Source organism: Topomyia yanbarensis, chromosome 2 (genome assembly GCF_030247195.1).
Source record: "Topomyia yanbarensis strain Yona2022 chromosome 2, ASM3024719v1, whole genome shotgun sequence".
Taxonomy (NCBI): Eukaryota; Metazoa; Arthropoda; class Insecta; order Diptera; family Culicidae; genus Topomyia; species Topomyia yanbarensis.
The window spans coordinates 345,036,643-345,050,254 of NC_080671.1; the positions used below are offsets into that span (position 1 = coordinate 345,036,643).

Here is a 13,612-nt window from a genome sequence, read left to right on the forward strand (position 1 = left end):
TCACAAAAAATCAATTTTTTCAACCTGGCAAAAATATGTAACACCTTAAGGGAAAATTTAATAAAAACAAAACATAAACACCGGTTTAACCACTCTAACTTCATTAAACGTATTCTGCAAGAGAATGGGAACAATATTAATTCATTGATAATGCCAATAACGCAGAACATTGCTTGAGTAATAGGAGTTATTCTTAGCACCTACTATATATAGTAGGTTGGGCAAAAATAGGTTATGAACTACACCTAAAGAGAAAAGAATTTTTTTTTCAGTTTTTTTTTACCGACCTCAACATATATAATCCCTTAGCCCTTTCCTGCTTATGGTGCCTATTGAGTACTATAACCTTAAACACCTATAACTTTTGGTTTCAACAAGATTTGTTTACAACAACAAGTAAACTTGATAACTGGGGCTGACACCTTCCACTCAATGTTGTTAGTACTACCAGTAGAACTGGAATTATTGCAACTGAATTGATTGGATTCCGTTGAAGCAGTGCTGCCAAGAACATTTTCCGCCAAAGGTGAAAAATGAAGTTTTGATATAATTTCGCTGTCTTGCAAAGTATTGAAAACTGATTAAACCTAGCTTGTAGCACTGCGAAAGAAGCAAATATCTTGACCAAAACAGGTTTCAATATAATGTCACTTAGTCCAGTCTGACTAACACCGACCATATGTTTTATTGTCATATTCATTGACTTACTTTTAGTCTCATTAATTAATTTAATGAAATTAAATTAACTAATTGTTCTTATTGTATTGAATGCTTTCGTTATGTTAACTATATTGCTTCATGAGTATAAAAATATTCTAGCTTGATTATTCACGTATACGGTGACAGGTTATTTTCTTTTCGTTCTTATTGTCTCCAATCTTGTTCTAGTAATTAGTATAAAAATTAGCGTCATCGGTTGCATATTCGATATACAAAGCTAGTCGTTTCGGGTATTTCGGTAATGCTTATTTTATACCGTTTAAAATGCACTTCGGTTAGCTTAACAACGCGCGCGAATAACGATAACATAAAAATCGGCACCTTATTCAATTGCACGCGAAGAAAGAAACCAATATATAATTGTCATTTTAATTGCTATATAAATATCAAAGTTTATACACGATGAATAATACTTGTATTATGAAATCTTCAATTAGGGTTACTGCTCCCTAATTCATCTTAGCTCCTCTATTCATCTCACCCATTTGAACACGTTAGTTAGAGCAGTATCTGCTATCTCTATTCAACGCATTAGCTTAAATGGTAGGATGAATAAGGGTACGTTGTACTCGACTTTTCGCTTCGCTCAAACGGGAGCATTTTACATTTTACAGGCAAATTTTTTACATGTACTTCTTCTTAGGTACGTAGCAAAGATAATGATACCTATTTAAGCGCAATCCAGTCACTATAAGTCGAGTTATCAATTAAATAATGTGACATACTGACTAATGAGATGAATAAGGGCACGTCTACCCTACATAGGTATTGCCATATCTATATTGACCAATGTCTCGAAACACTAAGGGTAATCGCTTTTCATGGTATTATATTGTTTTTGGAATGTCGTGATTTGCCGCAATAAAGAAAACAAGGAATAATTAAATCGTGAACATACCGTTAGATTCAATTAAACATGAGCAACTCTCCCGACTGTCGGCAGTCTTGAGCTGAAGTTATTTTTTTAATACTAACCAACCATTTCCAAATTAATTCAACAAACGATACATCTATCATAAATTCTCGGCAGCCGGCTGCCCAGAGCAATAAACACATGGTAACACCTCTGACAGTTGCATAGATTGTATCACTTATCAAGGTGAATCCAGATTTGTATGACACTTTACCCTACTAACAAAAAGTCCTTCCCGTGGCAAACGTGGAGATGCAGTGCTATACACGATCTCCATAACAACGTTTGCTGCACTAACATTCATTTCCTTCCCCGATGACTGTAAGGACGTGGCCGGCGCCGTTTTGGACATTGCAAAGTATAGAACTCTCGAAACGAGCACATTGAGAATGGATAGCTACTCCCAGGTCCCATTCGTTGATTCTCTGTAGAATTTCGCTTGTTCTGGTCAATCACGGAGTAGCAACTACGATCATCATGCTCATGCTCATTAATTTGTAATCTGATCTTTTAATATTTAACAACATAGATTTTTTTTTAAACTGATGAGATCGATCTAGCAAAATCGATTTCACTTCAACAACATTTGAGCACTAGAATGATGATGGTATTTTTTGTTGGTTGTTGTTGTTCTTTGGAGTTTATTTATTTGATTTTAATCCGGAGGGTCATTCGGCTGCTACATACGCGGAAAATTGTACGAAAGCTAGAGCTAGAGCACTTTTGTGGTAACTATTTTTTGTGAATAAATAACGTGAAGTTTCTTTGGCAAATACGACCAATATGTTGAGTTGATGATGATAAAAGCAAGAATTGTTTTATAAAATACATGAAAAACTTTGTAATACTTATTTAATATCTTTCGTAGTGATGGGCGTCTTGAAAAAAAAAAACTCCATCGATGTTTGAATTCACGGATGAAAAATATCGATTTTTCGAGGAAAATGGATTGACATGAAAAGGAATTTTGTAGGTTGATTACGAATCTATTTCACTAATAGAACGAACATTGTTTACAAAAATTGAAGGTACAAAATCAATTTCGTGAGATGATACCGAACCGATTTCGTAAATTGTACGAATTATGAAATAATTCGATTTTTGATGAATTAATTTCAAAAAATGCTTCATCTGAATACATGCAAATAACTCACATATTATGAGTTTTTAGTGCGTAAATATGTTGGTGATTCTTCGGAAAATGTCGTTCATATTACGAAAAATGTTCATTTAGAGTTCCGTATATTTCATTACAATTCGATTGACTAATGTACGCGATTCTCAATAAGCCTACGAAAGTCGCTTCGTAGTTTTAACGAAAAACTAGTAACAAAAATAAAAGCAGTTCCAAAGAACTATGAATGAATCGTTATATGTATGAACGATTCGTATGTTGTACGAAAGTTTTCTGTACGAAAGCTATTCGTAGTTGATTTACGAATATATTATCTGAGTGTACGTTATGCCCATATCTCGAATTCCATATTGCAGGGAATCCATTGAAATTCTCAAATAGTATCCCAGTAACAGAACATATTCTCAGAAAACCGGGCCCTCGAAAATCAAATGAATTCTTCTGCTTCCGCGTAAAACTGAATAAATTCCATAATACAAAAGTGTTCAAATAAGTTAAAAGTAGGATAGTTGTGGGTATTTTAGTTAAGAGAGGAGGCTGTAGAGGGGCAAAAAAATTCAGTAGCCTTTTTTCAGACTCCCGCTTATTGTACCATATAAGCTGTAATTGGGGGTGTTATAAGTTGCCACTAAGTATCGATTTCTAGATTGGAAAAGAGCTTTGAAATTTCATGAGTTGAAATTTGAAAGAACCTTTCAGAATTCAACCCACGAAATTTCAATGTTCTTTTCCCAGCTAGAAATTGACGCTTAGAACCCGGTCGGACACAGAACGGTTTAAAACAGTGGTTTTCAACCTTTTTCGTTTCATGTACCCCTTTCTGAATATTGATCCTTATGATGTACCCCTTTCTGAAAACTATTTACCATCATTACCTTCTCAGAAAAAAAATGATAATTTCCCAATTAGACCTGTTCCTGAGAACTCTTAGTAGAGATCTTTCCTTTGGGGTCTTTCTCGTTCATTACTCGGTCGTTACAACATTCACTACTAAACTCTTTATATAATATTCTAGTAAAACAGTCGGCTTTCAATATGTGCTAGAAAATTAGTGCAACGTGCTACAGTGACGTTATAATAATCAAAAGAGAAATTAAACAAAGAGCGGCTCTCAATGTTACTACGACCTTATCTAATTTTTCTCTAGAAATATTTTTTCAGAAATAATAAAAGAAGATTATGTGAACTGTGTACACGCCTGCGACCGCCGGAAGGTTAAACAAGAAATGGCTTATGAAATACTTGCTTAACAAGAGACACCAACTCTGTATAGACGATTTTTGCATAGAACAATTGCTACGATCTGGTTGAGCACAGAATCTTTCCTGGTTTGGGTTCGAACATACAGCGAGTGACTTATGAGATCAGCGCCTTTTCCTCTGAACTGCCAATGCTACCTGTCAATTAAGTGTGAAGTGGCCGGACGTCCCGGATTAGGCGGGGCAGACGTGGATTTCAATGACTTGTCCCGCATGGCCAGACTTCCCCAAAAGTGTCCCGCCTTTTGCAATATACTTATTTTTAAACGAAAATACGCATATTGTTCATTTATATTGTATAAAACAGTTTTAAGTCGTTCTACCTAATCTTAGAACAACGTGGGGAAGTGTAGATTTAGTCAATTTAATCAGATTCATGCGGTTCTTATGCGGACTGCTAGTATGGGTGAGTTTATGAATCTTTGCGAAGAGTGCCTTAGTCTCACTAAAGTTTTGGAAGTATCAAAAAGTAGGTGTGTTAAGCTCGTCCCGAATTCATACTGAAAACATCTAGTCACTTCAATTAAGTGTGTAGTGCTACAATGTTATAGCATTTCTACATAATTAAATGTTACATTTTTGGAACCGGTGAAATAAGATATACAAAGTATGTATATCCAAAAGTCAAGACCTGAACTCGTAAAACAGTAAATATTGAGCTCAGAACCGATGCAGCTTGTGCTGAAGTTTCCTGTTTGCAGAAAAAAGAGAACCAACAGTTGCAGTTCACTTTGGCTTGCTTACCCGAAGAAACAAGCAGGCTGCAAGTCGTTACGACGGGATACGTAGGGTATCCCAACAAAAAGAAACCAGGCAAAAGAAAAGAACAAAAATCCGACCCGAATCTATCGTACACTACCACTACTGATGGCAGCGCTACCCCCGTTCTAGAAATGCCACTTGTACCACATTGCCCTGACATTTCTTAAGGTGGTAGTAGTGTGGCATCCGCGTCGCGTGTTCACACAATTCAGACTGCAAACGGTGCTCGGTGTAGTGGTGAATTTTTTCAATCTACCAACATACATACCTACGGAGACGGACTGTCAGCCAGGCAGGCATGCAACCGGGCGGTTTGTTATGCCGTCTGCTGCATCATATTGTGCAGGTTGCAGCAATTTATGCACGCGATGGAATTGTTTTCTTATTCGCGATTCAAATAGTTCGAAAGTGTAAATTATTTTATTTAATAAAACTTCTCCAACACTGTCAAGCATTTTCGCTGCACGATTTTTATGAGTTTTGGTTTAGAGACAAATCCTCTTCAAATATGCATAATTTGATGTCCGCACATGTTTTACATTTCTTTAAGAACCGGCCAATATTCGCGTAGTATGCTGCTGCTAAATTTGGGTAAAAGGTATTGTTTCTTCACCAAGGAGAAAATTGTTCAAAGCCACGTTTTTGGAGCTAGCGTCAATCCTGCGCTAGCTTAGTCCAGTCACTAAGTTAGTGTCGGATTCTGATGAGACGAAGTCGAAACGCAAATTCCATAACTAATTTGATATTTTGTCAAAAGTCAGTCTACCTCTACAAAAACTCGTTGGACATTCGACAATAATAGCTCAAAAACTGAAATAAAAACTGATAGTACCATCGCCAAAGGATAGTAATATCGCTCAGAGTTGGAAACCAAAAATATATTTGGGTGAAATCTTTTGTGTCGTCAATTAGCAAACAACGCCGGAATTTGTAATAAGAGTTTGCAAACTTTCATAACCAGTAACAAAATTAAAAATCCAATCTTGTCAAAATACCAACCAGTGTTTAATTTTCTCACCCATTAACAATACCTACTCCGGCTGCGAAAACCGAACAGCGAAATTGAGATTGAAATCACCGTATCCGTAGCAGAGATGCAATCACGCACACAGGGTTGCCAGGTGAGTGTGGACAAACAAGAGAAAAAGATTGAGTGGTTGCCGGTTGTCAATATTTAATCAATGATTCCGATTGTTGTTGACACTTCGGAACTGATTTCCGACCCCTGCCGACCACTTGATTGGAAGCAGACCCCTTTTTGGCACCACTGCCGCTGTACTGATTTGGAGCGGGGGAGCTCCAAGATCTCTGCACAGTTGTAAAATATGGAAAACCGGTTTTTGCAACGAATTCGATACATTGCATCGTACTCTCCTCCGTAGTTGTTGGGTTTCTTCTTTGATGATACGCAGGCATTGTAGTTGGAAGGTGAGAATGCATCTCAGAAACAGAGGAGAGAAGGAGAAGTCATGGAGCGACACCCTCGTCGGGGTGTTTGCAGAATGAAAAATAAAACGGAAACAAGAAATGACGGACAGGCGCACTACGGTAACACCGACCGGACCAGTCGAGCAAGTTTTAATGCGACTCCGGCTGGTTTTGGCAGCTCGCACAACATACATGTGAGTAGCAAAGGAGACGACAAACAGAAGACTGGGATGATAAGGGCAATATGCATGCACGCACACAAACAGAAACGAAACGCGGGTTGGATGAAGACAGCGTTGCCGGATTTACGGTTGATGATTCCTAAATTTTGAATGAAAATATTTTCGTTCCACCGTTCTATCATCTCTGGCAACACTGGCCTCGCACACTTATCCATTTGAACAAAAATAAACTGCGACCGAAAGAAATGGTAAACAGAATGCCTTAACTTAGTGATAATGATAAATGGAAAGCAAGATTGATAAAAACTAAAAAACTAAACAAACCTTTTCGTGTAAAACCTAGAACCTCTCGGTCTTTCCATTTTCAAGGATGGTAAACAATAAACTCATATGGGAAATTAGGTAACACATAAGGCCACACAAAAACACAACCGGATTAATTCAGAAGAAAAAATCAATCAATCAGCAATACCCGAAGCTGCGCTGTGATGTGAGTTATGGCACACTGTAAGGTTCTCGGTTATCCTTGCGAACTCGACCAGAGTCAGAGCGGAGGGGCGGTAGTCACTGTATGTAGTCTTCTTTTGTTCACTTTCTGGTGTGGGCGCCTGGCTGTTCAACGCAAAGGATTTTGAGACACTGGCGCTTGTAGGGAGTAAACTGATTTCCCATCACATTTACTTCTTCACTATTTAGGCACTGCACTATTCCTGCGTCGTTTCAAGGATGTTGGATCAATATTCCGAATATATGACACACTTTAACACTTTTCGACTTTTCGTAGCTAACGCACAGGCGCTGCCGTTATCCAATAATCCTATGTGGGGCTAATGGAGATCCTGGTTCTCTGATGCAATGAACCAACATCAAACTTCACAAATTTTCACAAGCAACTCTCGCTCGCTCCTGGGAAGAAACTCCGTACAAACCGACAGGAATTGTTGAAACGAACTGAAAATCCAACTTCTCGTGTCTCGTTTAGGCTGCCGTAGGCCTTTGATGCCTTGCGCGCTCCTCCACCTCAGCGAATGTATGGTAAAGGCACTAACACTACCGTCGTTCCGATCCGGACCAACACCACCAGCAACCCCAGGTCAAATTTGCCCCAGCCAACATGAAGCATACGACGAAGCATATAATATAAAAACCCACGTCAAGGTAGACCCTGTTCCACTACCAACCATGCGCGCATGCGTATCAATGCAACGCAAACCTACACACATACGCATCGTATGTCAAACAATACGAGGGATCGTTTTTCCTACCTTCAGAATACCGAGAATAACCGCCATTGGCATCCGTAAAGCGGGTCGTTGCGTCCTACTCCCGCCAACGGCGATCACCATTTTATTTATGTAATATATAACCCACCGACCCCACGAGCCCGAAAAGGATGACTTGATACATATAGGCAACCATCCGACATCTGGCGCAGTCTCACAAACACACACGGCGCGCAGCAAAAAAGAAGTAAAAATTTCAATAGCATTCCTACCCCTCCCGCAACCAACCGGGAACTGGAAACACAGCAAGCAATTCGTTTTTTTTCTCTTCATTTTCTCAACCGACCTCCTTCGCTACAACCAACCGCACCACTTCTCACATTCAAACGACCAGCACCCCACAATCATGTTTCATGTTTCGAACGATGAAGTTAACCCATCCATTATATCATCCATCTCGCTTTTACTGCAGGCCTGCCGTAACTATCTCTCTCTCTTTTCTTCTTTCCGCTCACACCCGTACTGCTCCCATCCCTGACAACAACCACTGAGCCCGGTTTGGGTGCTATGCGCATAAAACAAAACAACTTCAACTGCGGTAAACATAAAACATATCAAATCGTGGTCCCCCACCGCTTCGATCCCGGTCCCGCTCCAGTGAGCAGCAAACTGAACCCCATCCGCACGCAAGCCCGGATTCGAATCGGTATTAATTTTTCAACATTTCGCCTGTGCGCTGTAGTACGGTTGGCTTTCGTTCGTTGTTTCTTCCTCGTGGCAGTAGTTGGCTTGTTGGTTGGGATAGTGGGCAAACGTAGGTGATTTTGGCTAAATTTAGTCACGGTTGAAAATTTACGATGCGAGCTTTGCATAAATGCGAAATACATTTCTCCGTATTAGTCATCGATTATCGACACATTTTTTCAGCTACACACCAAAACAGAAAACATACCGGTACCCAAGTAACCAATAAGCATTATAACGTAGCCTAATATCTGCTTTAGATTCACATATAATGCAGTCTTATAGAGCTGTGAAGCCCTAAATACTTATACAATGCTGGTATTATGCCAGAAAAGGCAAAATAAAGTGCTATTACTGTGCAGAGATTGACAAGTCGTTTCTGCAGTACTAATGCTATTATATAGCACCAGCGCACAAATGTCAAATTTTAAAGCCTTATATTAGCATTACTAATGCTATTAAAAGGCTTCAGCTGGCTGTCATTGTCCGCCATGGTTTTAAAACCATTTCTTATATTTCCTTTCGGTATGATGAGCAAAAAGGAAAAAAATTAAAATAAAATGTTCTGTTTAAAACCGTAATTGTCTCTCTTCTAAAGCATTGTAATGAATATCCTTAATGGGTTTTCGTTCTGACATGATATGACAATTTTACGAAAATTACCATTAGTAAGTCTCCAACTGAGGTACCTTACCTCGTCCTTCACGGTAAGTGCGCTGCGTTTTCTCCCAGGACTATATTGCATATGCTCGATTGAAATGAAATATGCCGAATATAATCTTCAAGAAGAGTTGCATAACAAATAAACCCACAGCATTGCAATAGCATTATATCGGCTTTTATTTGCTCTATAATGGCATTAAATGCACTTGTAAAGCTTACATGCTTTAAAGATCCTTGAAGCATGTACGCGTTATATCAGCTTTATATACGCATATAGAGCAAGCGATAATGCTATATGTCGGCTGTGAAGTTATGCATTATTGATGCTAATATAGAGTTTTATTGCATTGTTTATGCTGTAATGGAGTTTCAATGCAACATTAGTGCAAATGTATAGCCAATATAGTGCAATGGCTTAATGCTTATGGTTACTTGGGTATGGAGTACAATGACACCATTTTTGTGGTGACTATCTTCTTCTTCTTCTTCTTCATGTTCTAGTTATTTTCGTCGGCCATGGACCGGGGACCAACGGTCTTACTTCCCTTCCGAAGGAAAGCGTGACCTCAGATTTTTTTCGTCTCAGAAAAATCTCAACAACCCCTCGGTTGGTATTGAACCCAGACCAACTGGGGTGAGGGGCAGTCACGTTCACTACTCAACCACCGGCGCTGCCGTGGTGATCATGCTCCAACGAAAACATATTTACACAGTTTGAGACTCGGTGCCCGAATAGAAATAATTCTTACAGTGTATAGGTCGAATTATACACTTCCATTCCCGTTATAATTATCATAAACTATATAATTCGTTTACAATACAACGATTCAAAAAAATATAGTAGTATCTTACATAACAGTTTGTAGATTATACGAGTTAATGTAACGATAATCTGAATGGTAAATGCAAAATATTTTATAATTTAATTTATCATTCGTTACTTATACAGAATATAATTATCATTCATTTTATAAGTATTGTACAGTGCTGTTTGAAATAATAGCAGCGCAAGCGTTTTTTTAGTATGGTGATTTGGCTTTGAATATATTTTTCATGTTTGCATCGTAAATAGTGATAAGAATTCAGTTCCTGGTGGTCGTCTAACCTACTGACGGCTACCTTTCGATTTTAATAATACCACTTTACTATCATCAGCTCACTAAATGGTACGCCACTTTTCGACGGTCCACTTGGCGTGAAATTCGACAAAGTTCAGACGATTGTGAAGGTGCCGTATTGTGAGTAATGGTACTTTTCTCGGACTTCCCTCGTGCAAATTTGTCTTAATCAATCGTTTTCTACTCGTTGACGTTGCAATAGAATGTTCCAGGTCTTTCTAGAATTCTCTCGAAGACATAAACCAATATTGTTTTGCCATCCGACCCATCAGTTTGTTTAGTTTGAGCGGATGTTGTTCGCTATCTACCGCTAGTTTCACATTTGTTTGTCCAGTGCAATACATTGTGTATCTTTGTGGCAGAAGACTGTAAAAGTTCCCGAACTTCACGGTATGCTTTGCCACTAGCATTCAACCGTTTGATGAGATTTCGCTCCTCGACTGTACAGTGCCTCGAACGACCCATTTTCGTGAAATACTACAATATGCAAACTTATAGTTTCGGGTTAATTGTAAGCATAGGAATACTATTCCGAACAAAATAAATTGACTAAACTGAAAATCTCGGAAACTTTAGCGATTCGAAAACCTTTTGTGGTAGCGCTGCTATTTTTACGAACAGCTTTATATCGACTTTCTTCCGAAATGATAACTGTGTATCGTAAACAATAAGCCAAGGATTCCAGATGGTGGCGTGTTCTACTCTTCATACTATAGGTCACTTACAAAAACATATGTTATTGGAGAATAGAACGTATAGGAGTATTTTACATTAAACTCGAAAAATATTTGCGCTGCTATTTTTTCGAACAGCGCTGTATAATACGACGACTTGAAAAACACAACAGAAAAATTCTCCACAACTATTAATGGAAGATATATGTTATAGTTACGTTTACCGTTGTGATGAACAAATAATCGCTTATAATTAGCAGTGCGATTCCCTATATATTTTAGATTACCGCATCAGAAAATTTTGTTATAAGGAGTATACCATCAGTGCATTAATAATATTCTTCTGAAACTCATAATACAAATTTTAGAATGATTATTACACAAAAATAATGTTTGCTACTGTAACTGCATACAAACTCTTTATACTATTGCAAAGTGTCTTTTTGTTTATTTATATAACTGATGAATTGAAGCTCACGCAATAATTTATTATAATATAAACTAGCGAAAATGTAGAGATCGGTTTGATATAATTTGCTTAAAGTAAACATTAGACACCATAAAATGTTTTTATAATATTTGCCTGGGAATAGTAAAGGTATTTAAAGGATGTAGTGCAAGAAAACTAGAGCTAATATCATAGTCAAAATCTGCATTTCGAGTAGATATGTAAAAATAATCAATAAACGATTTACCAAACAGTAACATTTTGTGAAAGGAATTATTGGTTATAAAGACCAATTGCAGCAACACCTAAACTAATATTCTGGAGTTTGAAGTGAATTTCATGTTATAATGCTATGAAAATACAAATTTCTTTTAGAGGCGTTGTTTAAAAAGGTGAACATATTTTAATGAAAAAGGCATTCTAAGGTACAACCAAATTTTTTGAAAAATTCCATGCAAATTGAAAATAGTCGGAATAGAAATGATATTTTAATTCGATGTTATGGCGATATTCGCTATCATCATATCGATTTATTTGGTATCAAAAATCTGGACGATCGTAGATCAATATGTGGAAAAAATTATTTTGGCTAGATCGCGGTAATAGCTCAATTGGATAAAGCGGCAGTACCGTAATATCATCTTCGCTTCTTCTCTAGCAGACGATGTTCAATTAAGCGCCTCCTGTATATCGATAGAATTAGAATCATTCTTCTATGAGTAAGTATTATACAAATGCAGATGGCATTTGTAAAGTTCTCCATATCTCTTCATTTCAAAGAAAACATACATTGTAAAAAATTGAATAAACAATAACCATTTCTGGTATGATTCAGCTATGATTCTCAAGATAAATACGAAGCTTGATCAATATAATGTGAGTGTGTATAAAAACCTGCTTTATTGGCAAAGAATTTGATAATGTCGATAAAACAGTTTAATATGCACACTCAAATTATATTGATCAAGCTTCGTATTTATCTTGAAAACCATAGCTGAGTCATACCACAAGTGGTTATTGATTAATCTATTTTTTGAAATATGTTCTTGTAAAAAAGGGATGATTCCGATTGTTGTTAGGCCACTGAATGATTTAAAGCAGACAAATCGAACTGCGGACAGTTTTATTTATCATTTTAATTTGCATTTTATTATAGACTCAATCATTAGACAAAAAAAATTATGATAAACTAACGATTCCTTGAATCATTGCTCGAAAAATATGTACGAGAAAAAAATACATTTTTGAATGGTACTTAACAACCTATTCAGTGTATCGTCAGAACTCCGAATATCATCCTTACGATTCGTGGTGTCATTGGTTTATGATAGGTTTCTACGATAGCAGTAACAATCAATGAAAAGTGCTTAATAATAACAAAAATGATTTATAGTAACGTTAGTGTATGATACCATTCTATTCGGGCGACTATAGCAAAATGTTTAACGTTGAACTACGGTTAAGTTTAAAACGCTTCCCGAATAGAACTTTACAATAGCATTTACCCTACAAACAATCATAAAACAATAAATAGTATAGTTATTAATGTTTCAACATTGTTCGACGTAGAGTTCTCGCAATAGATTTATAATAAAATTTGATATAACAATCAATTTTACTGTTCAAAAAAAACTCATACCGTAAATTCACATTAAATTAGACTGTTTTCGAGAAAAATACATGGAGCAAAATCGATTTTTTTAAGGTTCAGATACATAACTACCCCCCTTTTCTACTGTAAAAGTCGATTATACATTAACATTTACTGTAGAAGCGTTAAAGCCTCTTGTTTTTGTATTGTAGCATAACACTAGAATTTACTGTAAATTATTGTAAAATTACTGAAATGTCACAGTGAAAATCATGGTTTGTTACTGAACATTTCTATTCGGGTTATAATGTAGCAATTTATCAACAAATTCTCTAAATTTTTGCACATTTCGCTTCTAAAACTGGATTCCAATAGATAAAACTAAGGATTGTGATATTATGGCATTTCCATACAGAAGTTAAAGCTTCCTAAATCTACACTCAGGCAAAACTTATAGCGAAATTAATAAGATTGATCGTATGATCCCTCAAAAAGTAACACGACTGTGACTGTTTTCATATGATTAATATGAAAAAATACGACGTTTATGGTTATCTTAACATTTTATGAATTATTCCATGTGTCACCTGTTTGAATTTCATACGAGCATCTTTTAGTTTTTAATAAACATAAGAAAAATGTACAATATTTTCTAATGAACAATCAAAGATCATATCATAGCAAACAGATTTGACAAAATAAATGACGCTTCATAAGATTATGGTATGATTTACATACGTCTTACTTGAGGC

General features: G+C 36.8%; 1 protein-coding gene across 2 annotated transcripts in view; it reads right to left on the reverse strand.

Annotated features, from left to right (window-relative positions):
• LOC131684136 (polyhomeotic-proximal chromatin protein-like) overlaps positions 1 to 7,361 on the reverse strand; it is a 138,813-nt gene extending 131,452 nt beyond the window's left edge. For both annotated transcript variants that reach the window (XM_058966720.1, XM_058966719.1), the window contains exon 1: positions 6,724 to 7,361. In XM_058966720.1, coding sequence (XP_058822703.1) covers positions 6,724 to 6,761 — 38 coding nt within the window. In that variant the 5' untranslated portion in view covers positions 6,762 to 7,361. The remainder of the gene's footprint in view (positions 1 to 6,723) is intronic.
• Between the last annotated feature and the right edge of the window lie 6,251 nt (positions 7,362 to 13,612).